The sequence below is a fragment of the Trichomycterus rosablanca genome, chromosome 12 (assembly GCF_030014385.1).
Source record: "Trichomycterus rosablanca isolate fTriRos1 chromosome 12, fTriRos1.hap1, whole genome shotgun sequence".
Taxonomy (NCBI): domain Eukaryota; kingdom Metazoa; phylum Chordata; class Actinopteri; order Siluriformes; family Trichomycteridae; genus Trichomycterus; species Trichomycterus rosablanca.
The window spans coordinates 6,967,775-6,992,552 of NC_085999.1; the positions used below are offsets into that span (position 1 = coordinate 6,967,775).

The 24,778-nt window shown below is 40.2% G+C and overlaps 1 protein-coding gene across 1 annotated transcript in view; it reads left to right on the plus strand.

Annotated features, from left to right (window-relative positions):
• Window positions 1-24,778, plus strand: part of stk39 (serine threonine kinase 39) — a 62,657-nt gene that overhangs the window by 16,918 nt on the left and 20,961 nt on the right. Inside the window, exons 11-14 of the mRNA XM_063005453.1 lie at window positions 12,248-12,370; window positions 14,717-14,746; window positions 16,267-16,323; window positions 20,466-20,527. Coding sequence (XP_062861523.1) covers window positions 12,248-12,370; window positions 14,717-14,746; window positions 16,267-16,323; window positions 20,466-20,527 — 272 coding nt within the window. The remainder of the gene's footprint in view (window positions 1-12,247; window positions 12,371-14,716; window positions 14,747-16,266; window positions 16,324-20,465; window positions 20,528-24,778) is intronic.

Here is a 24,778-nt window from a genome sequence, read left to right on the forward strand (position 1 = left end):
AGAGAGTGCAAGAAGAAATTAATGAACAAAACATGTCACAAATAAAATGAAACATGTATGTATTTATGTTTGTGTGTGTGTATATTTCACTGCTTATCCTGGTCAGGATTGTGGTGTGTCCGATTTCCCCGTAATGCAGTGACACACCCCAGACAGACGTAGCCTATCGTGTCTGTATGACGGACATGTGACCGGCTGGAAATTGTAGCTAATTGTTTTGAATTACAAACTGCTTGAATTTAAAATTAAATGAAAAGTACATGACAAAAATTCGACTACTCTTAACTTTACATAATTCCACATTAAAAAGGGAACAAGAATTAAGTGTACAAATAGATTACAATGTGAGAGTCACACAGTTTACATTGGTGACAAGAATAAATCATAAGAGATCAGTAATAGAAGCTCTTTGTTATCACAAAGGCGATGGGCGGCACGGTGGCAAAGTGGGTAGCACGGTCGCCTCTCAGCTAGAATGTTCTGGGTTTGATCCCCAGGTGGGGCGGTCCGGGTCCTTTCTGTGTGGAGTTTGCATGTTCTCCCCGTGTCTGCGTGGGTTTCCTCCAGGTGCTCCGGTTTCCTCCCACAGTCCAAAGACGTGCAAGTGAGGTGAATTGGAGATACAAAATTGTCCATGACTGTGTTTGATATAACTTTGTGAACTGATGAACCTTGTGTATCAAGTAACCACCGTTTCTGTCATGAATGTAACCAAAGAGTGTAAAACATGACGTTAAAATCCTAATAAACAAACAAACAAACATCACAAAGGCGGCATTTTTACAACTTTCACTTCTTCTCTCTAAAAATTGTTTTGGGTACAGTCTTACCTATTGTTATAGTACAAGTTATGATTACATTTTGATCAAAATCCTCATGAATTATTACGTAATGTTACATAGTGAGAACTGCTCCTGTATAACTTGACATACAGTACAGGCCAAAAGTTTGGACACACCTTCTCATTCCTGTGGTTTTTCTTAATTTTTTTTAAATTTTCTACATTGTAGATTAATACTAAAGACATCCAAACTATGAAGGAACACATATGGAATTATGTAGTAAACAAAAAAGTGTTAAACAAACCAGAATATGTTTTATATTCTAGATTCTTCAAAGTAGCTATCTTTTGCTTTAATGACAGATTTGCACACTCTTTGAAATTTTCTCAACCAGCTTTATTAGGTTTCCACCTGGAATGGTTTTCAATGAATGTTTGTGCCTTGTCTAGAGTGAATTTTTGGAATTTGTTGCTTTTTTAATGTGTTTGAGACCATCAGTTGGGTTGTGCAGAGGTAGAGTTGGTAAAATATAAAACATATTCTGGTTTGTTTAACACTTTTTGGTTCACTACATAATTCTTCATAGTTTGGATGTCTTCAGTATTAATCTACAATGTAGAAAATAAAAATAATCAAGAAAAAACATTGAAGAGAAGGTGTGTCCAAACTTTTGGCTGGTGTGTCCAAACTTTTGGCCTGTACTGTACATGATTGGATTTTGCTGGCTTGCATTGCTGGTTATTGGCACTGAAAGATGGTTTTATACTCTCTTTATTCATATTGTTGCTTAGTCAGTGCCAGTCCTGTCCTTCTTCTTGAAAACAAAAACCCTATCATAAAAAGTTCGGTAGTTTTAAATATACTTAACAATTCTTTCATAATGTATTACTATTACCTTTCTCAAAATGCCTTGCCCCTTGTTGTGCACACTTTTCCAGATGGTGCTTCAATGTGATGTTAAGTAATTATTTTCCCTAAATCTGTTGGTGGTAAATAACTATTGATCTCACTGGCAGGTTTGGCATATTTACAAGGAACCAGCCCACACAAGTCTCTAGATTGTTACTATAGTGAGGACCTGGTTACCTTTTTCTGCTAAGTTGGCGAATAATGCTGCATATAACTTGTTCTTTGTGGGTTTGTGCAACCAGCATTGACACCTTGATCCTGCAGTTGCATCCAGATTTCTGTGAAAAGGCCACGTATAACAAGAGAGAAACTTTTACATGCTGTCAGGTTATTTATTATAAAAATAATAAGTACTTTTTATTACAGCACTTGCACAATATGGTAGAAAATGGCTTTAGATCTCTTCTTCAATAGTGTTTCCTTTATACATACACCGATTAGGCATAACATTATGACCACCTCCTTGTTTATACACTCACTGTCCTTTTTATCAGCTCCACTTACCATATAGAAGCACTTTGTAGTTCTACAATTACTGACTGTAGTCCATATGTTTCTCTGCATGCTTTGTTAGCCCCCTTCATGCTGTTCTTCAATGGTCAGGACCCCCACAGAGCAGGTATTATTTAGGTGGTGGATCATTCTCAGCACTGCAGTGACACTGACATGGTGGTGGTGTGTTAGTGTGTGTTGTGCTGGTATGAGTGAATAAGACACAGCAATGCTGATGGAGTTTTTAAACACCTCACTGTCACTGCTGGACTGAGAATAGTACACCAACTAAAAATATCCAGCCAACAGCGCCCCGTGTGCAGCGTCCTGTGACCAATGATGAAGGTCTAGAAGATGAACAACTCAAACAGCAGCAATAGATGAGCGATCGTCTCTGACTTCACATCTACAAGGTGGACCAACTAGGTAGGAGTGTCTAATAGAGTGGACAGTGAGTGGACACGGTATTTAAAAACTCCAGCAGCGCTGCTGTGTCTGATCTACTCATACCAGTACAACACACACTAACACACCACCACCATGTCAGTGTCACTGCAGTGCTGAGAATCATCCGCCACCTAAACAATACCTGCTCTGTGGTGGTCCTGTGGGGGTCCTGAAATGTATGCAGAGAAACAGATAGACTACAGTCAGTAATTGTAGAACTACAAAGTGCTTCTATATGGTAAGTGGAGCTGATAAAATGGACAGTGAGTGTAGAAACAAGGAGGTGGTTTTAATGTTATGGCTGATCGGTGTATATTACTAGTACAGTAACTAAATGTGATGGCTTCTTTCTAACAGATTAAAGCGGACTATTTTTTTATGTCAGTGAATCGCCCGTGTTTAAGAAAGGTGCCATGACTGGTTACAGAAAACTGCATATTTCTGCACTGACATGAGTAAACGATTTCTTCTCTAACTCAGGCAGCTTAGCTTGCTAGGAAAAACACTGACATCCTTCCCTGTTCTAGTCATTTGACATTTTGGCAGTTTTGTGTATTTTAAGCTGTAACTGTTCCAGACAGCTATACTTGCATTTTGTGTTTTTATAGATTGTTGGATTTGTATGCACATGTGAACAAATGCAATCAGGCAGTAAGCAGTAGCCAGAAACTACGTCGCTCATGCAGAACGAATGCAGCGTCAACTCATGCATTCAGAGGAGTGTCATGTATCCAGGCTCTGCCAGGAGACAAAGACAAATCGGCTTTAATGCAGGAGCTTAAACAAGCAGGCACTGCACTTAAACACAGCCATTTTCATGCTAGGCTCTTTCTTACTCAGTTTTAACTGACTGTGAGGTCAAATAGAGTTGGATTTCACCTTCAGTCCATAAAATTAAGAACAAAGAGAGTGCAAGTGGAAATTAATGAACAAGACGTGTCACAAATAGAAAAATATGTATGTATGTATGTATGTATGTGTGTGTGTATATTTCACCGCTTATCCTGGTCAGTGTTGTGGTGTGTCAGTTGTAGCCGTTACAGTTACAGTTGTAGCCTAGTTGTTAAAGTACTGGACTAGTAATCAGAAGGTTGCTGGTTCAAGCCCCACCACTGCCAGGCTGCCACTGCTGGCCCCTTAAGCAAGGCCATTAACCCTTAATTGCTTAGACTGTGTACTGTCACAGTACTGTAAGTCGCTTTGGATAAAAGCGTCTGCCAAATGCCTAAAATGTAAATGTGTCCAATTTCCCCATAATGCAGTAACATACCACCGACAGAACACCAATCCATCGCAGCGCCTCAGTCACCCTCTTCTCAAATGTAGCCTATCATGTCTGTATGTAGACACACGACTGGCTGGTAGCACCTCTGGGCATTCGAACCCTGGATCCCAGTGATAGCAGACTAATGGTATTAACCACTGCACCAGCCGAGCAATACACACACACAGCAGTAATGTTAGGATTGTGAGAATAACATAAATCCCATATAAATCAATGCAATTGCTCATAAAATACACATAAATGCCACATAAATAACAAGTGTCCAATTACAAAAATTCACCATACGGATAGGGAGATTGTTGCATCAGAATTTGCAAGCACCTGTATCCATCCATCTGTAACCATTTGTGTGTAGCCAATTAGCTACTTTTAACAAATCCAGTCCAATACCACAGTCCATTGTTTAAACAACACACTAGCACACCACTGTGGAGTGTTCGAATTGGGTGTTCGAATCTCAGCAGAGCCACAGACCCGGCCGGGTGTCCACACAAACACAATTGGGTGTGTTTGTGAAAAGGAAGGTTGGACGAATCTCCTCCCGCTGCCTCTGCGATATGCGTTCTCTAAAACTGGTCCAGGTGGAGGTCCAGCGAGAGGCGGGGAGTCACATGGAGCATAGCACTCGCAGGTGACCAAAGACTGGACATCTAGCTCTCCTTGATCAGATCAGGGGTTGTGCAAGCGGCAGCAGATTCACAATTGGGAATGGGAAATGACTAGATTGGGGAAAAAGGGGGAAAATGTAGGAAAAAAAAAATCACAACTATGATTATGTTGATTTCTTGTGCAGCTCTGCACATTATGGTTAAAATCTCATGATGAATGAGATTGTATGAGTGTATTACCATATACCATACCCATTTATCTTTAGCATTTATAGACACTAATATTTAGCACTTTAGGCAGGAATATCCTAGACAGGGCACTGATCCATTGCAGGGCTTCAGCCATCCCCCCTCAGACATGATCAATAATATTTGTGAAGAAAATGCCCGCTGGGTGATGGCACAGATCTCAGTGGTGGTGGGCTACCATAATAGTGGACCGCTGCACCACACAAGCACCTAGCACTCGTGTCACAAAGCTTAATTAATGTGTGTAACATCATGTTTTGCACACTTTGGTTACTAATGACAGGACAGGTAGTTACTGGGTACACAAGGTTTATGGACACAGTCATGGACAATTTTGTATCTCAAATTTATCACACTTGCATGTCTTTGGACTGTGGGAGGAAACCGGAGCTCCCGGAAGAAAACCCACACACGAGGATAACATGCAAACTCCAAATAGAAAGGACCTGCACTGGTCCACCTGGGAATCAAACCCAGGACCTTCTTGCTGTGAGGCCACTGAGCCACCGTGCCACCCAATAAAGCAGAACAGTGTAATGTAGCCCCATCATTGAAATGATGTCCAGTTTTACTTGGCTGTAGTGAGTATTGTGAAGCTCCAAGCTTCATCCAGTCACATGCACTGAAGTCCATGAACAGTTCAGATTTGACAGCACCTGCAGATCTTGGTATGCAATGATGGAACCTCTGGGAAATGCAGTTGTAATTGAATCACAGAAGCTGATTGCAGCATCGTGGCTGAATAATGAGAATTATAAGTAGATGATGCTGTATTTTGGCAGCCATTGCTGGCATGTCTCTTCATCAGAGAGAACAATCTGCTGGCTTAATTGGTTTTATCTATTCCTGGTGTTTTTGTTAATGCTGTTGTAAAATGCCTAGAGCTGATGAATAATAACTACATTTTGATCATGTACATGAGCTATTGCTTTGTATTGAAGGTGCATTTTAACTGTCGTTTTATTTATTGCTCTAATTAAATATCCCTATTGTAGGGATGGGACTGGATTTTTACTGCACTGTATTACTTTTTCCATTTCCAACTTTTATGTCAGTGATTCCCAAAGCAAGATGCCCTGATAACTGGCCAGTGGTGCTGCTTAATTATTAATTCATTTATTTATTCATGTTTTTTACCATTGCTTAATCCTGGTCAGAAAACACCCAGCACAGGACGCCAGTACAATTGACCCAACTCAGTGTGTTTGGGGGCGGCACAGTGGCACGTTGGGTAGCACTGTCACCTCTCAGCAAAAAGATCCTGGGTTTGATACCCAGGTGGAGCGGTCCGGGTGCTTTCTGTGTGGAGTTTGCATGTTCTCCCCGTGTCTGTGCTGGTTTCCTTCAGAAGCTCTGTTTTTCTCCAACAGTCTAAAGATGTGCAGGCAGGTTCATTGGAGCTACAAAAATTGAATGTGGGAAAAGTGTGAATGTGGGTGAATGTGTGTGTGTTTGTCCTGTGGAGGACTGGTGACCTGTTCAGGGTGTGTCCTAGCTTTCGCTCGGTGAATTGTACCTCTTGCAACCCTAAATATGATAGGAAGGTGGTAAAAAGAACAATGAATAAATGAATGTCTTGGGATTTGTAAGAGGAAACTGGAGCCCTCAGAGAACACCCATGTGGACACAAGCAGAACATGCAAACTCCACACAGAAAAGACCCTGGTCGTTCTGCCAGGAAATCAAACCCAGATCCAGCTGTGTGAAATTCAACAGTTATTAGAATGGGGGGTATTTTGTGACTTTGAGTAAGAGAGAGAGAGGCGTCACTAATCTTCCATAATTCAGCCCAGCAAGCTTCCTCTGGCTGGCTATTGATTGTTTACACATGATTGTGAATGATTTCCTTCACTTTCACGGCATTTAGTGGACGCTTTTATCCAAAGTGGCGTACAAATTTGAAAGAATAAAGCGCAAGCAGTTGAGGGCCAACAGTGACAACCTTCTGGAATCTTAACAACTGAGCTAACACTGTTTAATTTCTGTTTTCTGTCTCTACCCATTTTATTATTATTATTATTATTATTATTGTCCAGTTGCCATCAAGTTGAGTTTGTTTTCTGGCGATCATATTAATTGTGATTTTCCAGAACTTCCTGTCTGCAGTTTGGGTTTTCAGGCTTCTTAATGGCTTGTTTACTGTTTCTCTGAATGTGTCCATTCATCGTATTGCTGGCCATCCTCTTCCTCTTTTACTGTCAACTCAAGCATTGTCTTTTCTAACAAATTAGTTCTTTTAATAATGTGTGCAAAATAAGCTTCAGTGTGCTTATCTGGGCTTTAAGATTTGATTTGGTATAGTATAGTATAGTGTCAAAATTCCTCCTGTCCCACTTTTTAGTCCAGCTTTCACATACATAAAGAACCACAGAGAAGTCTGTTTAGTTCTGATCTTTGTTTGAAGAGATAAATCATTACATCTGAAAATCCTTTCCTGTTCCTTTTCTTCATTCTTGTTCTGTCAGTGTGTATTCTTATCACAAGGTCACATCTGGCTTCCCACAGCTAATAACGCACATGGTCATGGACAAAATAAATCTGAGGATCAGGTCAGAAAATATGTCAGATGCGATCTGAAACCAACCAGGGGATTCAAGATTTATTAAATCCACAATCTCCAAAAACATCATTAAATCCACCAAATCTCACCATTCATTCAGTGCAAATTATTGATTAGCTTGAATACACTGTTGTTTAAAAGAAGCAGCATGGGTAAAGCACGGTCACATGAGGATTCTGGGACCTGATCACCTTTGAAATCCGATTCCATTCTTTCGTATTACAGTTCACTTTCTCTGGCTTCAATAAAGCCACTGTGCTTTAGATTGGTGTACAGGGATGAAGTGTACAATTCCTCTTTTGTAATCCTTACTAAAGCCTGTTAAAATTAAATATCAACTGGTCCGGTGACCTTTTTTAAAGCAGTGAAGGGCATTATATGAACAAAGAAATTGACATTGTCATGAACTTTTCACTGGTTTATCTTCAGATAGCTTCTAATAGTGGATCACAAACCTTTGAGATAAGCTGGGTGCTGATATTTCGATGGATGAATTGATTTTCCTGTTACATTTCCTTTAACCATCAATTGTTCAGGTCATGTTGATCATGATGGTTTAAGCTGCTTTTAGTTAACATTGTGTTTGTGCTGCTGCTTGGCCAACAGGGGGCAGATAAGTTCTTTGTTTAGTCTTAAAATCGGCCGTGAAAGGGGGGCTTTGAATGAGGGGCAGACCAGAATGTCATCCCACATCCCCAGGGCGAGCAGGGCTGATAAGGCTTTTAGACTTCCGAACACAGATGATTTTGGCATTGAATGGGATTAAATTTGAAATCTCTAGATAATAACGTGAGTGATGTTCGGGAGCTCACAGTATTTTTAACAATGAATGATGACATTTCTGTGCTTTTAGGCTTTGATGCTTAGTGCATTTTAAGTAGGGAACATTTGTGAGTATAATAGCTGCATAAAGACTGATGGAGCAGTAGATTTATGACTGTATGTGAATTTTATATTTACATTTAAAACATTTAGCAGATGCTTTTATCCTAAAGGAATTATAATACTTGTGTAAAAAATGCAAGCTAAGTAGTGTTAAGGGCCCAGCAGTGGCTAGTCCAGTACTTAATTTTTGTATTTATTTATTTATTTTACTGTTTTGTTTGGTGGCACAGTGGCTTGGTGGGTAGCACTGTTGCCTCACAGCAAGAAGGTCCCTAAATACAATTAATAAATAAAATTAATAAATAAAAAACACTATTTTATTTAAGCATTTTCTCCCTTTTTCTTTTGATTTGGCATAGCTGATCAGTTTTCTGCTGCTGGGATCGTGTCCTCTCCTCAGACACACGCTCCCTCCAACACCTCTTGTGCAGTCAGCCGACCACTTCTTATTTGACCATACTTTAGTGGATTTGCACGTGAGGCCAGTCCCACACACAGAGCGTAACGCACTGATCTCCACGTTCCTCCACATCTGTACAGGCCTCGTGCTCCAAACTAGGGTTCTTACGCTGCGTCAAAGACCCCACCCAGTTTTAGTTCTTTAGGTATTTTCCTACTCAGCAGACTAGTGGCCAGTTTTGTCTGCTGCAGGCACTGCCATTTGTGCCTGCCATGAGGCGCCCAGGTCACCGGTAGCAGAGCTGAGATTTGAACTCAGACTCGATTTGTAAAAAAAAAACTACTTTATACACACAGCTTATTAGATTATTGGTTTGGTGGTGTAGAAATCTATAATTTCATTTAATTTAAGTGCCTTTTAATGATGATGGATAGCTGGTGACCCATATAAATATGGCTAGGTTAAATGTGCACTTTAGACCAAGCCACAAGTATCACAATGTGTATCGACGTTTGGTGAAGCTTGGTGCAGATCTTGAAAAGTAAAAGAAATTTCAGGTCACAAGATGAAACTATTTCATTATTTCAAGCCAAACTAAAAGATTACATGTAAATTAATGTAAGGGATGTTTAGTTAATTAAAGAGTAAGCTGTATTTCATTTGGCCCCTTTAATAATCTAACAATGTACAGATTCTACACAGTTTATGTATTTACCTGAGCATTCAGGGGTAAACTGGAGCCCCCTAAACAATGTGCGTCTTTTGTTATCTGGTCATTTACATGATTGTGATTACAGTGTAACTTGCCCACGGTTTGAACTCTGGTAGTGTTGCTACTTGGCCAACAGGAGGCAGATAGGTTCTTTGTTTTGTTAAAGTATAGGCCGCCTGTCAATAGCCACAACATCAGCTTGATTGTGCACGACAGCCATGGCTAGTGTCTAATTAACTCATTATAGACAATTACATTTTGGGCATGAATTGACCGTCTAAGTGTGAATCTCTAGGCCCTGTGATTGGCTGGCATCCCATTCAGATTGCATTCCAGCTTTGTGCTTAGTGTTTCATGTAAAGGCTTTGGACTTATGACTAAGGATCACTCAGTGATTGTAATTTATTAAGTAGTGGAAAGTGGGACTGGTAAAGCACAGCTTCAGGCACCCAGTTTGTCTTTGAGGAGTTTGTAATGTTCTAAAATAAATGCAAGTAGGTGGGTTGGCTAGTTTCATTTGCCTTTACATTGTACTAAGTCTTAATAAGGAATTTTATGTTGCCATCAATTAACTGGAACCCTTTTAAGGTAGTATTCTGACTTTGTGCCCATTGTTTTATGATTGACTCTAGACTCACTGGTACTGTGATCATGGTTACTAAAAATAATGACTGACAATAAAGGTTACAGATCACAGCCCACGTTCAGTACACAAAACTATTTCTCACCTACAGAGCTCTACATAATCTAATCCCATTGTTACTTGTCTGAAATACACCATCCCTACACTAACTACATACTGTTAGATGCTCAAGGCATGGCCTTCTGTCTGTACCAAAGTTACCACTCTCGTCATTTGGTGTTATGAGTACCAAACTTCGTGTTATGAATCACCACTGCAAAACCTACATAACATCACAACATTCAGGTCATTCAGATTGCAGCTAACTTACCTTTCACAGTGTCCCATCCTCCAAATCATGCTCTAGTCTAGCTTTTTTCCCCCATACATATATTTGTTTGTAGGAACTAACTACTGTCTAACCATTTTGTGTGTGTGTGTGTGTGTGTGTGTGTGTGTGTGTGTGTGTGCAAGTGTGTGTGTATGAGTTTCAGGGTCCAGGTACTGTTGGCCATTTTGTCTTTTTCTAAACTCCAAGCCTCCATGTTATTTCAGCTAATGTTTCTTACTCATGTATTATTTTGGTGAAGGTGCCAGCAGAGAGGCAAAGAACAGCTGGCCCGCTGGTGTGTACCGAAACAGAGAATGATGCTGGGAGAAGGGTACATGCTCCTACACTTGATTAGCTTGTGTGGTGTCTGCTTTTGTAGATGTAGCTGCCCGTGAGCTTTATAGATGAGTTTAAGCTTGGTAAAGATTGTAGAGTTAGTGAAGTGTGTGATGTTTTTGTGTCGTGTTTTTGGCTGCCCTTATACAGTGCAACCCTGAGCCTTAACAATGTTTAAATAAGTCTTTTAAAAAAAAAATTATGTAACATATTTAACAAATTTGTGTTGCCACAGGCATCATTTCACATTTACCTGTGTTTAAAAAATAGAAAAGTTCTGTATAGACTTTGGCTTTTTTTGTTCACGGGTTTCCTCTGGGTCCTCTGGGTTTTCCCTTTCTCCATACAGTAAGCATGTAGGTGGGTTGGCTACATTAAATGCCTCTCGATGTAAAAGTAAGAAAGTGGGCGAATTTGTAATAACCTGGGATATAATGGGTTTACTTTATGGATTTTATATTAAATGAATAGAACTGCCATTATTTTCTCTTTCATCTATGATGAACCACCTACAATGATGAAATGGGTCTTTTAGGCCCTGTGAACTACACTGCATTGTTAGGACAAAAAAAGCCACATCTGTAGATCTCTGGGATCCAATTGTACAAGGCAAGGCATAGATCATGGCAAGGGCATTTGAGTCTTTACAGGTCACAGTAACCTAAATCGCTGTGAAATGTATTCAGCCCCAGTGGAAATTCACTTGGGATGAAAGGATATGCCATTAAACCTTTCTGGAGTTGTGCATTCAGGTAGGAAGGACCGTGGTCAGTCTTGTGAGGACGGAAAGCAGGTTGGATGGACATGGACATGCAAGACAGCTTCTGTTGAGTTGGAGTTTGCTAAAATCCATGTAAAAGCAAAATGAAGAAAATATTTTATGGTCTGATGAGCTGTTTTTTGGACAGAACAAAAAGAGCTATGTCTAGTGAGAAACCGGCACAGCGAATTACCTAGATTATACCATTTCTATATACCAGTGGCCCCCAACCTTTTTTGCACCATGGACTGGTTTCATATAAGATATAATTTCACGGACCGGTGGGGGTGGGGGTATTTAAAGTAGAATAACTGTACTACTCACAAATGAGCTTTTTTTTAAGAAACAATAAAAAGTAGAAAAAAGGAAAAAAGCAGTCTTTTCATTGCTGATGTAGCGATCTCTAATTATTTATTTATTCTGTGTGGCCCGGTAATAAATGACCCATGGACTGGTACCGGTCCGCGGCCCGGAGGTTGGGGACCACTGCTATATACCATTGATTTGTATGATAAAACACCTCCGACCATTAGCACATACTGACAAATTTAGGTACCAGGGAGCACATATTTCCATTTTTATTTGATCCTGGCTGAGCAATTAATTTGGCTTTTGCAGCCAAGTTTTACACACATCTATAATGTTAATAAAACTCACTGCAGTAGCTTTGCTGCTTCGGAGGATTAATTGATATTTTCATTATTGATGAACCATTATGACTGATTGATGCAGATTTTCAGTGACAGAGTAAGCTACACGCTGACTTAAATACATCTGCCAGTCCGTGTTAAATATCGACTCGCCCTCGGCCATGGGGAACCAGTAGCCTGTGTTCACTCACTGATGTGAGAATGTGTGTGTATTTTTAGGTAAAACGAGTACCGGGCTCCAGCGGTCGCTTACACAAGACAGAGGATGGTGAATGGGAATGGAGTGACGATGAGCTGGATGAAAAAAGTGAAGAAGGGAAGGCAGCTGTCAACCAACCAAGGGTAGGATTAACCCTGTCACGACTAATATAAATCACCTAATCATAATTAATCTGAGCTAATCTGGATTATTTCAGATGATCGCAGTTAAATGTCAGGATCCACCAGGTTCATTAGATGACTATTATCAAATTTTAAAAACAGGATTTTAAGTTTGCCAGAATTATTATGAAAGAACTTTTATTTGGGTGGAATTTTAAAAATGTTTTTTTTGTGCCATAAAGAAGAGCGAGCAGTAATTTTGTGGTGCACTAATTACTAATTAAAGAAGTTTAGCTGGTTCAATTTACGATGTTAGTTTAATTGACCTAAAAATTTAATTATTGTGTGTGAAGGTTTCTTATAATTAATAATTATTAATCATTATTATTATTAATCATTATTATCATTTGCAGTAATGCAATTATTATTGCATTACTGCAAATGCAAGTTCAAATGGGGTTTCAGTAGTTGTCATTGTCAGTATTTTTACAATATATCGTGTGCTCATAATTGATTATCCTAGTCAAACATGAATGAATACATTTAAACGCTAGAAAATAAATTTATTAACCAAATTTCTTCTTGCTGTTACACCATTTTGCCTCTTTTTTATTTATTTTTCTCTTTTTCTCAGATTTGTTCTTCTAATTTTCTCCCCTAATCTAGTCATATCCAATTACCCTGATTGCGTTACGCTTCCCCCTCTACCGATACAACTCTCCACTGCTGACTAAGAAGCTTCGCAACTGACACACGCCCCCTCCGACACATGAGCAGTACCGACTCTCTCTTTTCACCTGCACGAGGCAAGTTCATGTGCGGATCAGCCTTGTGCACGGAGAGCCACACCCTGATCAACATTATTCCTCTACTCGGCGCAGGCGCCATCAATCAGCCAGCAGAGGTCGTAATTGCACCAGTTATGAGGAACCCTGGTCTGGCTCATCCCACCCTGAACAACAGCCAATCATTGTTCATATAGCAGCTCAGCCCAGCTGGATGGCAGAGCTGAGATTCGATACGATGTATTCAAAATCCCAGCTCTGGTGTGCTAGCGTGTTTTATCACTGCGCCACCTAAGCGGCCTAAAATTTGAATTCTTTCAAATGTCTATGTGTCATCTTAGGACCAAACCACATGCATCTAGATACATGGTTTATTTTACAGTAGAAAATTATAATGTAAAACAAGCAACAATTTTCATTTTTGAAAATAATAATAACATAAAAAATTGCATTTAGATAGCACTAGGAAAAAAAACACTTAGGACAGAGAAGGAGAAAGAAAGTGCTGAGAGAAAAGGTAGATTAGAGATTGCCAATTTAAGAAGAAAATGAGCAGAGGCACAGGCTTTATGGTAATGAATTTTATAGCTTCTATAGCTTGGGTGCCATAATGCTGAATGATCTACCACCAGCACCAACTAATCAGAATTTAGGCACAGACAAAGTACCACTGTCAGAAGACCTAAGAGATCGTTCAGGACAGTAAAGGTGTAGAAATTCAGATAAATAGACTGGTGCCAGACCATGTAAAGAATTGTACATCAGCAAGAGAACTTTAAACTGAATACGGAGTGGGACAGGTTGCCAGTGTCGCTGATAAAGAAATGGAGTGATATGAGCTGACTTTCTAGAATAAGAAAGAACTCTAGCAGCAGAGTATAAGATTGGGTTCAAAATACATGTAATAAAATCACAAATCTTTTATACTCTTAGTTTCACAATGTTACAAAGCTTTAAATACCCACAGTATCACATGTTATAGTGTTGACAATCTTTGGCTGGGTAAACTAAGACTCTTAAATCCTGTAAAACTGCAGCAGAGTTCAAGTTGCTTTAACGCTTTAGTATTCCAATGCTTTCTGATATTATTTAGGTGTAAAACTGGTGTGTAAATTTATTCTGCCACCAGATGAAGAAGAGCATTCCTATAGTAAAAGCATGTGCTGCATTTATGAACAAGCAAAGACATGTGAAGACCACATCATTACTTCATCAGCAGCGTCATTTGTTTGTCAATTCTAACATTCTTCAGTTTCCTATTGTAGATAGATGTTTGTATTGACGCCTCTTGGCTTTGCTGTTCTCTTCAGTGCATGTAAAATGTACAACACACAATCAGCTATCAGAGTTACCGAAAAAAAGAACAACCCAAAAAAGCCGACAACCATGCTTTACTAAAAAACAGCTGTAAATCAGCATGTGCTAATGAGGTTGGAGACGCATTGCTTCTGTGTATTGTTTATCATAAAATGCAAATGAGCCGGTGCTGATTACATTTCTACACAAACAGCTACAGCTGTCGATCATACTTTGTGGCAGAAAGGGGAACATAATATAATCCTGTCTGTTAATTGCTTTTCAGTCGCGGAGGGTCAGAGACGAAAACGAGGACGTAAGTGGCTCTTTATTCTGTTTATATACAGGTTTGTTTATTACCGTGTAAAGTGAACCTGGCAGTACTGTGAATTAGTGTTTATTAGTGGTATTTGGAATGCAAAATGCTGAATTTGCAGTTATGAATGTGCAAACAGACAAGCAGTCCCTCTGAACTCATTTGGTTGTGACCCTTTTTAATTATCCACTCACACGCTGTTTTATAATGTGATTACAACCATCGGGGGGACGCAGTGATGATCTGATAAACTACGTATGAACTCCAATCAGACACAACATTAAAACTACTGGCAGGTGAAGTAAATAAGATTCAGTATCTCGTTACAATGGCAGCTGTTTTGGGGCTGTATTAGGCAGCAAGTGAACAGTCAGTTCTTGAAGTTGGAAGCAGAAAAAATGAGCAAGTATAAGGATCTGAATGATTCTGGGGAGGACCAAATTGGTATTCTAGACGGCTGGATCAAAGCATCTCCAAAACGGCAGGTTTTGTGAGATCTTTCTTGTTTAGTACCTGCCAAAAGTGGTCCAAGGAATGACAAACGGTGAACCAGTAACAGGGTCATGGCTGCCCAAGGCTCATTCATGCACATTGGGAGTAAAGGCTAGCCCGTCTGGTCTGATCCCACAGAAGAGCTACTGTACCACAGATTGCTGGTAAAGTTCACGCTGGCTAACACACAGTGCATCACAGCTTTCAGTGTAGCTGCAGACCTGTCAGAGTGCCCATTCTAAACCCTGTCCACCACATGAGCATTAGACCTGGATCATAGGCCGCTCAGGTGGCACAGCGGTAAAATACTCTAGCACACCAGAGCTGGGATTTCGAATACATGGTATCAAATCTCAGCTCGGCCCCAGAATGCACTGTGGAAAGATGTTTGATGCTCTGGAAAATGTTCTTCTGTGAAACCTTGTGTTCTGCATTTATGTGGATGTTAGTTTGACTAGTACTACCTACCTAAACATTGTTGCAAACCAAGTACAACTAACTCTTCATGGCAACGTTAATCCCTAATGGCAATGGACTCTTTTAGCAGATAATGCGCTCTGCCACACTGCACAAACTGTTTTTGAAGAATATGGCAGCGAGTTCCTCAATGTTTACTTGGCCTCCAAATTCCCCAGATCTCCATCCAATTAAGCATCTGTGGGATGTGCTGAACAAACAAGGCCCCACCATGCAACTTTCAGGACTTAAAGGATCTGTTGCTAATGCCTGGTGCCAGATACCACAGGACATCTCCAGAGATCTTGTGGGGTCCATGCCTCATCAGGTCAAAGCTGTTGTGGTGGATTAATGTGGACCTACGCAGTTAGACATGTTGTTTTAATGTTGTGGCTTTTGTTGTCTATATGAAGTATGAGTCTATTGGAAGAACAAACACTATGTATTCAATATTGTGCAAATATTATAGGTTTTTTTCTTTTACTGGATTAACAGTGGGCTAGGATTTGTTACAATCGAAAGAAAGTTTCCAGCAGCTGATTAGGAGCTTTTGTGTCTCGTTTGTTCTGCAGGGTGAAGTGAATGCCAATAATATTCCTCTAGAAGACTTGTCCATTCAGCATCCCCAGGTGAGGACTGTGTGTCTCGATTTAAGAACGCCGTGTCCTGTTCTGAAAGCTTTTGCATGCCCTAAAATCCTGTAGGAGTCTTTTTAACTTTAAAAATAGCATACCTTTTCAGGTCTAGCATTCTGGTTATTACCTATGAAGTCACCACCGAGTTGTTTTTGTCTTTGTTATTTTTTAAAATTTTTATTAATTTTGTTATGCATTTTCTCCCCATTTTCCTCCCGATTTAGCACACTCAGTTTGTCTTCCGCCGCTGAGAGATACCCGATTGCATCCGAGGAGAGCACGTCGCTGTACACGCCTCTTCCGACACGTGCACAGCCCTCCTCTTCTCGCCCATGCATTCTGCACAGGCGTCTCTTCCACCAATCAGGGTCCTTACACAGCGTATGAAGACCCACCCGCCCACACATAGTCCGGCCCCCATCCTGCAGATACGGTGGCCAATTAGTATCTGCTGCAGGCACTGCCAATTATGCCCGCTAGATGGCGCCCAGCCGACCGCAGGCAACGCCGAGTTTTGAACAGAGGAGTTCAGAATCTCGGCGTTGGTGTGCTAGCGGAATATCTCGCTGCGCCACCTAGGCGCCATTGAGTTATTTTTAAGTGCCATCTTTTGCTGGTTTCCTCACTCAATCAAGATTGATGCATTATTGTATTGCTTTACTGCGTCAATGTGGCAGTCAGCTGAAAATATTTAACAGCGACACAAAAAGAAAAACATTTTAAATTGGCATTAGCCAACTGATTAACAGATTATTCTGTGCCGCTGTACAGTTCAGTAAAAAGTGCTAATCTGACATCTGGAAGGGACGTAGAGAACAGTGTCGTCTTAAATGTACAGTAGGTGTTAAATTAGCACTGCTGATTTTTGCGATGCTGTAATTAAGTTAAAGATCTGCAATTATTTCCAGTCAGCCTATGTAGCTTTTGCTGCTAAGCAACAGAAACTTCCTGGTAAACACTTGAATCTGAAAGCTGTGGAGTGTTTGGTCAGAAGTGCATAAGAGAAAAATGCGTAAGATCAAGTTACAGTGTAAGATCATCGGAAAGTACTTTGTTTTTTATAAATGTACTCGAGCATGATGGGGAGGTTTGTGTACTTCCTGAACAACAAAACAAAATTACAGCTCATTTTTTTGTCCGCCTTGTATGCCAATAATGGTTGAAATATGATGGCACAGGGATTTAATAACAGTATTACAGTACCTGCTTATTAACTGCACAGTAGCACAGCCGATAGAGCGGGTGTTACACAATCCAGATCCTGGGGTTCTGGGTTCGATCCTTACCCCCAGGCACGATCTGTGTCTTGTAAGAACTGAGTTCAATATTGAACTTTTTAAAAGACATGAGTCTTCAAAGTCTGCAAGTGGTATAAGGCTAACATTTACCAATAAGACTGTTGTACCAACAGTCGTTAAAAGTGATGGTAAAGGTGCAAGGATGCTTGAAGCCCTCCAGTAGGGCTTAATAAAGGCAATTCTGCAGAGTCTTTGTGTCTCCAAAGTGATGCGAAAGATAAAGCTCCAATTATAGATACCACTTGGTTGCAGTGGTTGGCTGAGGGGGGTGGTGCATGTTTTTTTTTTCATATGGTGATAGATAAGTGTTACCTACACTGATCAGCCATAACATTAAAACCACCTCCCTGTTTCTACACTCACTGTTTATTTTATCAGTGTTGCTGACCATATAGAAGTTCTACAATTACTGACTGTAGTCCATCTGTTTCTCCGCATACTGTTTTAGCCTGCTTTCACCCTGTTCTTCAATGGACAGGACCCCCAGAGGACCACCACAGGGCAGGTATTATTTACGTAGTGGATCATTCTCTGCACTGCAGTGACACTGACATAGTGGTGGTGTGTTAGTGTGTGTTGTGCTGGTATGAGTGGATCAGACACAGCAGTGCTGCTGGAGTTTTTAAACACCTCATTGTCACTGCTGGACTGAGAATAGTCCATTAACCAAAAATATTTAGCCAACAGCACCCCGTGGGCAGCGTCCTGTAACCACTGATGAAGGTCTAGAAGATGACCAACTCAAACAGCAGCAATAGATGAGAAATCATCTCTGACTTTACATCTAAAAGGTGGACCAACTAGGTAGGAGTGTCTAATAGAGTGGACGCAGTATTTAAAAACTCCATCAGCGCTGCTGTGTCTGATCCACTCATACCAGCACAACACACACTAACACACCACCACCATGTCAGTGTCACTGCAGTGCTAAGAATCATCCACCACCTAAAGAATACCTGCTCTTTGATGGTCCTGACCATTGAAGAACAGCATAAAAGGGGGCTAAGAAAGCATGCAGAGAAACAGACTACAGTCAGTAATTGTAGAACTACAAAGTGCTTCTATATGGTAAGTGGAGCTGATAAAATGAACAGTGAGTGTAAAAATAAGGAGGTGGTTTTAATGTTATGGATCAGTGTATACTGTAATATTGTATTAGTCCTGGAGGCTTGCTAGTCACTGTAGGTTACTGTCCTGTGAATTTTGGTCTCCTTATGGCTGTGCAGCTTCCTCCTGGAAATACATGTTACCTCCCACATCTCAAAAACATGGCAGTAAGTGGAATGTCCACTATAAATTGGCATTAGGTAAATAAGTGTATGATTCCCTGCAGCGACCAGTGTTGCACCTGATCCTCTGAACCTGAACTGGGTATTAAATTGTAAAATCCTGTAAAACTACACGATGGGAAAATTGTATTTAAAAACTAGACTAGACACCTTCCTAATAAATCAAAGCTACTAATACATTAATAACTAATAACACTGCTCTGATGCATATTCCGGCCCTAAGGGCTGATAATGGTAAACTCTTCCCTGCAGATCTCTGTCTCTCAATTTAAGCTGTCGAGGTTACATAAGCATGTGAGAACTGGTGTAAGACGTAGCACGTTTAAACCAAACCCGTGGCTATTGCTTTGTGGGCCAGTGTTCCCAGCACTGTGACATTGGGAGTGAAAAAAATGAGTCCGAATTTTTTTTTTTTACACTTTTCCCATTTATGAGATGGAGTCGCTGCATTAAGGCTGGGTCAATTAATATCAGATCAATATATTATTAACTATACTGTAGTGTGAAAAAAAGTAATTGCCTTTATTCTGATTGCCTCTGTTATAGCTCATTTTTCACACTGTAGAAAACAAAGCAATAATACACAAAGCAGCTTAAGTTAAAAAAAATGCTTTAAAAAAGAATCCATGCTTTTGTATTACTCCAAAAATATTCTCTGTTACTGAACTCTTTCAATCCTCATTATTCAATTCTTAAATATTTTATACTGTGTATATTAACTTTTACACCGACTAGGCATAACATTATGACCACTGACAGGTAAAGTGAATAACACTGATTATCTCTTCATCACGGCACCTGTTAGTTGGTGGGATATATTAGGCAGCAAGTGAACATTTTATCCTCAAAGTTGATGTTAGAAGCAGGAAAAATTGGCCAAGCGTAAGGATTTGAGTGAGTTTGACGAGGGCCAAATTGTGATGGCTAGACGACTGGGTCAGAGCATCTCCAAAACTGCAGCTCTTATGGGGTGTTCCCGGTCTGCAGTGGCCAGTATCTATCAGAAGTGGTCCAAGGAAGGAACAGTGGTAAACCGGCGACAGGGTCATGGGCAGCCAAGGCTCATTGATGCACGTGGGGAGCGAAGGCTGGCCCGTGTGGTCCGATCAAACAGATGAGCTCCTGTAGCTCAAATCCTGAAGAAGTTAATGCTGGTTCTGATAGAGAGGTGTCAGAATACATAGTGCATCGCAGTTGCAAAGCTGTTTTGGCAGCAACAGGGGGAAAACACTTGGCCTAGACATGTTTATCAAGGCAAGCTTGGAATTATAAATGATATAAGAAATATCTGCTGGCATTTTTATTCGGTTCTTGTTTGTGATTATGCTTGATTACAGCTGGTGACTTTTCAGTACCATAAACATTACAGTAGGAAAATATCTGAAACTCTGAAGCACTGATAGCTTGTTGTCTCAAAAACAATGTTATGTCTTAATGCAACTTTTAAATCTAAATATTTTGATACAAATTGTGTTTCGGATAAATTCCTCGAGGATGGTGAATCTATTTGGAAGTGTGCTAACCAGTTGCATTTTCTCCCCTTGTTAAGATTCAACCGCTGGAAAAAATCTCGAACACTCATGGGGTTGTGAACATGGTTCTAAGACTGAGGTAAGTAGAGTACCTCTTTTCACCCCTTAACGCATGAAAAAGCCTGAACCACTCAGCCGTGTGCGCTGCTAAAGTGGTCTAATAACAGTGTTTTGTGTTCTGGAGACTGTATCTGTATCTTTGTGTCTCTCTTTAAATAAAGCCTTGTGCTCGGTCTGGTTGAGTACATATAGAAGGGAAGTGACCAAAATCAGAGCTGAGTGCTTAGATGGATGTTCTGAATTGATGTGCACTTTAATCTTATTCTGTCAACAGCCAAATGATGTTATCGGATCATCTAAGGTGAACATGAACCCAGGGAATTTCTCATAATGTTATTACAACTGCATGATGACAACTTTCCATTTTAATTCATAATTTAGTGTTGATACAGGATGGAAAATTTGATTCAGGATGGAAGTCCTTGTTAACATGCTCATCTTTCCAACCGATTAGTCTCTGTGTTCCGATCAGAATGAAAACTTTGAAATCTCTGCTTCATATATAAAGCAGAGGGTGCTTGGAATTGATTGGGATTCAGTTGGCAGACGGGGAGATAACAGTATTTCTGTGTTTGATAAGATGGTAATAAGTGATATATTGGAGCAGCGGTGAGGCTGGGGGCAGCAGGAGATTGTGAGATAGAGTAGTGGGAGGGCTTTAATCTCTGGAGAGATTACATTTGTAGTTATTGCACTGAATTCCAACCCTCCGCTTCTTTTAACCCATGTTGAAAAGAATTTAAAGGCCATCATGGAAAAACTAATCTAATTTAGCAGCAACTAATAGGATGGTACAATAGTGCTGCTGCTGCTGCTAAAAGTCCTGAAAACCTCTAAGGAGTAGTCATGTTTTTGCACTGTCTGTGTACATTTGCTTTGGGTACTTTTGTTTCCTCCCACCTCCCAAAAACATGCAGATGCTAAATTGGTGACTATTAAATGCCCATAGGTTGGTGTGTTTTACCATGCAATGTACAGAGCATATTTCTGGTATATAAGCCATCTCTAGCGCAAGATTATTAAACACTACTTGAATGGAAAAGCTTTAGAGCCATAGCAGACATCCCTGTCAGTACAATCAGTTCAATAATCTGCCTGTGGAAAGATCATAGAACCACAAATTGTCCCCGGACAGGTGAAACACAAAGGGTTTCACAACATACTCTTAGATTAATGATAAAGGTAAAAGAGAAGAAGTCAGCAGTCACTCAAAAGCATTGCAGGAGAACCTGAAAGCAGCAGGAACAACAGTTAGCACTTTGTTCTGATAGCTCATGCAGATGTGCATATGATTAAAACCTTACCCACAGTGAAGTACTGAAGTAAAAGAATTGTTCTATGAGACTCTACAAATGTCCTTTAGCATTGTACGCCATCAAAGGAAATGTAAATGAAGCAATGCATTAGGACATTAGGACAAGATAGATGGTTTACCCAAAAAATAAGGCAAATAACTCCTGGTTTCTTTAAGAAGGTGAATGCATGTCCTGACTAATCTCCCATTTAAAATGTGTGAAGGAAGGTAACAGTCCATCAGTGTGACCCGGTTGTTTGCAGTTCAATTGGAAGCGGACACAATCCTCGTTTTCCGCCTAACCAGATATCAGTACCCAAGCATGCACTTTTAGGTTTTTTTACGTAAAAGCAACACAGCAATTTACCAAGCCAAACGACTTTCTGAGGTTTATCATTCAAAACATCAACACAGTGAAAAGATGACCAGAGGATAATTTGGCTGACGGAGGGATGAAAGGAAGGAATGTTTTTATATTTGAGAATTTATTAAAGAAGCAGCTGTGTGCATTTCCCACACGACACAGATTTCTTAGGGTCCGGTGTCTCAGTCATCTAATAGAATGTGAAATGTGTATACACTGACTGTAAAATGACACCAAGACGAGACATTATAAATAAAGGATACACACTATATCCTTAGTTTTGAGTGTGAAAGGTTTAGAACTCATCCATTATACCAGTCACACACAGCCTTGCATCCCAGCTTGCCCTCAATGCCCAAAGTCCCTTTTCTATAAAAGAAAGTCTCATTGGAGAGAGGAAGTGCATTTATTCTAACCTTCACATGTAATTGAATGGCCCTAGCTTCTTATTACTCTTCATGTTGCTGTTCTGTTCCTGCCTGGGTCTTATTTTCACACCTCTGGTCCCTCTTTACCTTTACTGAACACGGTATAAAATGTGAAAAGCCAGGGATAAAGGTACTTTAAGTCGGACATTTGGGGTGGGAATACATTGGGATTTTGTTGGAGCAGGTAAGCTGGAGGTAAAAGATGCAGTGAAAAAGTCGCCCCACAAGTCACATCATCAGCAATTATCCACCTGATGCACACGTCCTGGGTACCAGTGTGCTTTTTTAACTCTAGTGTGCTTTCCTGAATACGAGGGTTGATAAGACAGTATTCACAAGCAAATTTAAAAGATCTCAGTGAGGGTGGAAGTAGTAGAAATTGGTCGTGTCTGAGACACTGAGAGAGAGCTTATAATTCGGATTTAGCGCCATCTGATTTCCACTTTTTTGGACGCTCAAAGAAGCTTTTTCATGTGATGATGATGTGAAAGCAGCGTGTATCAGTGGCTACGCGCTTAACCAAAATCATTTTTTGCTGATGGTATTAAAAAGTTGGTACGACGCTGGAAAAAATGCATTGGAAGGTGATGTAATTATGTAATTTGTTTTTGAAATTCTTAATAAATAGAGTTAAAAAAACGAACTCTCGTATTTTACTTTAACCCAGCTTCAGTGTCCACCTACACTTAAACGTTCTGAGCTGCTCTTCCCTTATCTGTGTGGGCTTCATCCAGGTACTCTGACATCTTCTCATATTTTGAAAACATGCCAGTAGGTAGTCTGGCTACTGTTCGTTGCTCCTAACAGTGAGTGAGTGCTTGTGTTTTGTGTTCAGAATGCAGTCTAGACCAGATCTTGAAAAAGCTGTAGGATATTTTAAAATCTGCTCAGCTGAACATAAAACCTCATCCTTAATAACCCCGCTTTGCTCAGATCCAAATCAGTGACTCCAGAGCCTACCTAACAGATACTCTGGTGTCATCCAACCTTAAAACATGCTAGTAGTTGGACTGGCTACTGGAAATTTTATATTTTATTAGTTATTTGCATTAAACTCATAGGTTTCTGCTTTCTTAGTACACTTAACAAGGGTAGAAATGACTTTTTAAAGGTTTCAGAATTCCAAAGACTGATACTGACCTTGACGCACAGCCACACATACACACAGCCATGTTCTTAACAAACTGACCATTCTTGTAAAATGATAAACAAGTTGGCCTTGAGCTGGGTCGCTGAGCAGAGTTAGCCTGAAGGGGCAGTAAAGCGGGGTATAAATAATGCGATAGGGCGGACGGTATCCACCCTTCTCTCCTGTAAAGGCCTGTGTGTGTTTGCATGGTGAGCGGGTCATCAGCTGAGTAATACATTGATTTTTTGCTTTTACTATTACTCCGGTTGTGTGTCAATCTTTAAGGGTTATTTTAAATTCCCACAACACTACTTTCAATTGTTCTAGATTTTTGAACAGGTTAACATGCTGACTGTGTTCAAGATATATTCTTTACCCTGCGTTCACACCCATGCTTTGTTGCCCATATTGCTGATCACTCGTTGCCCTGTGTTCACATCGGCAGCGTTATCATTGGTAGTAAACATTTGTTTGGCATGATTTAACCAATGCCAAGCCGAAAAAAACCCAAATGCCATTGTAGTAGAGCAAATGTTACCAGCTAGTATCTACACAGCATCTATAAAAAACAATTTGACACAAATCAGATTCATTCCCACCCAGTTTTTACCACAAATCAGAAGTGTTTCAGTAAAAGTAAAAAATCTTGGAGGGAAATTGCTCCTCTATAAATTTCCTCCCTGTGTAGTCCATCACTGTTTGTGCTGTTAATAAGATAAGAAAACTGGGTTTGTTCTTTGCAATTGTACTTCCATCTCTAGTAGGTACTCTCATCTAGGAACCAAAAAAGAAGCATACCGAGATGAAGTGCATGTGGCTTAATGTTTAATTTCTCTTGGTAATTGCCACATTGCTTTTCTCCTAAATAGTTAAACTTCGCTTTGACAGCTTTTGCCTGCACTACCTCATGTCGGCGGAAATTGCTAGTTCGTGCGAATGTTGCCGGTGTTAAAGCAAGCTAACACCCAGAGTTTTAAGGCGGCATTATCGACTTGGATCAGGGTAAAGCAGTTACTGAAGATAAATGAATAAATAAATATTCAGGGCATAGCCCT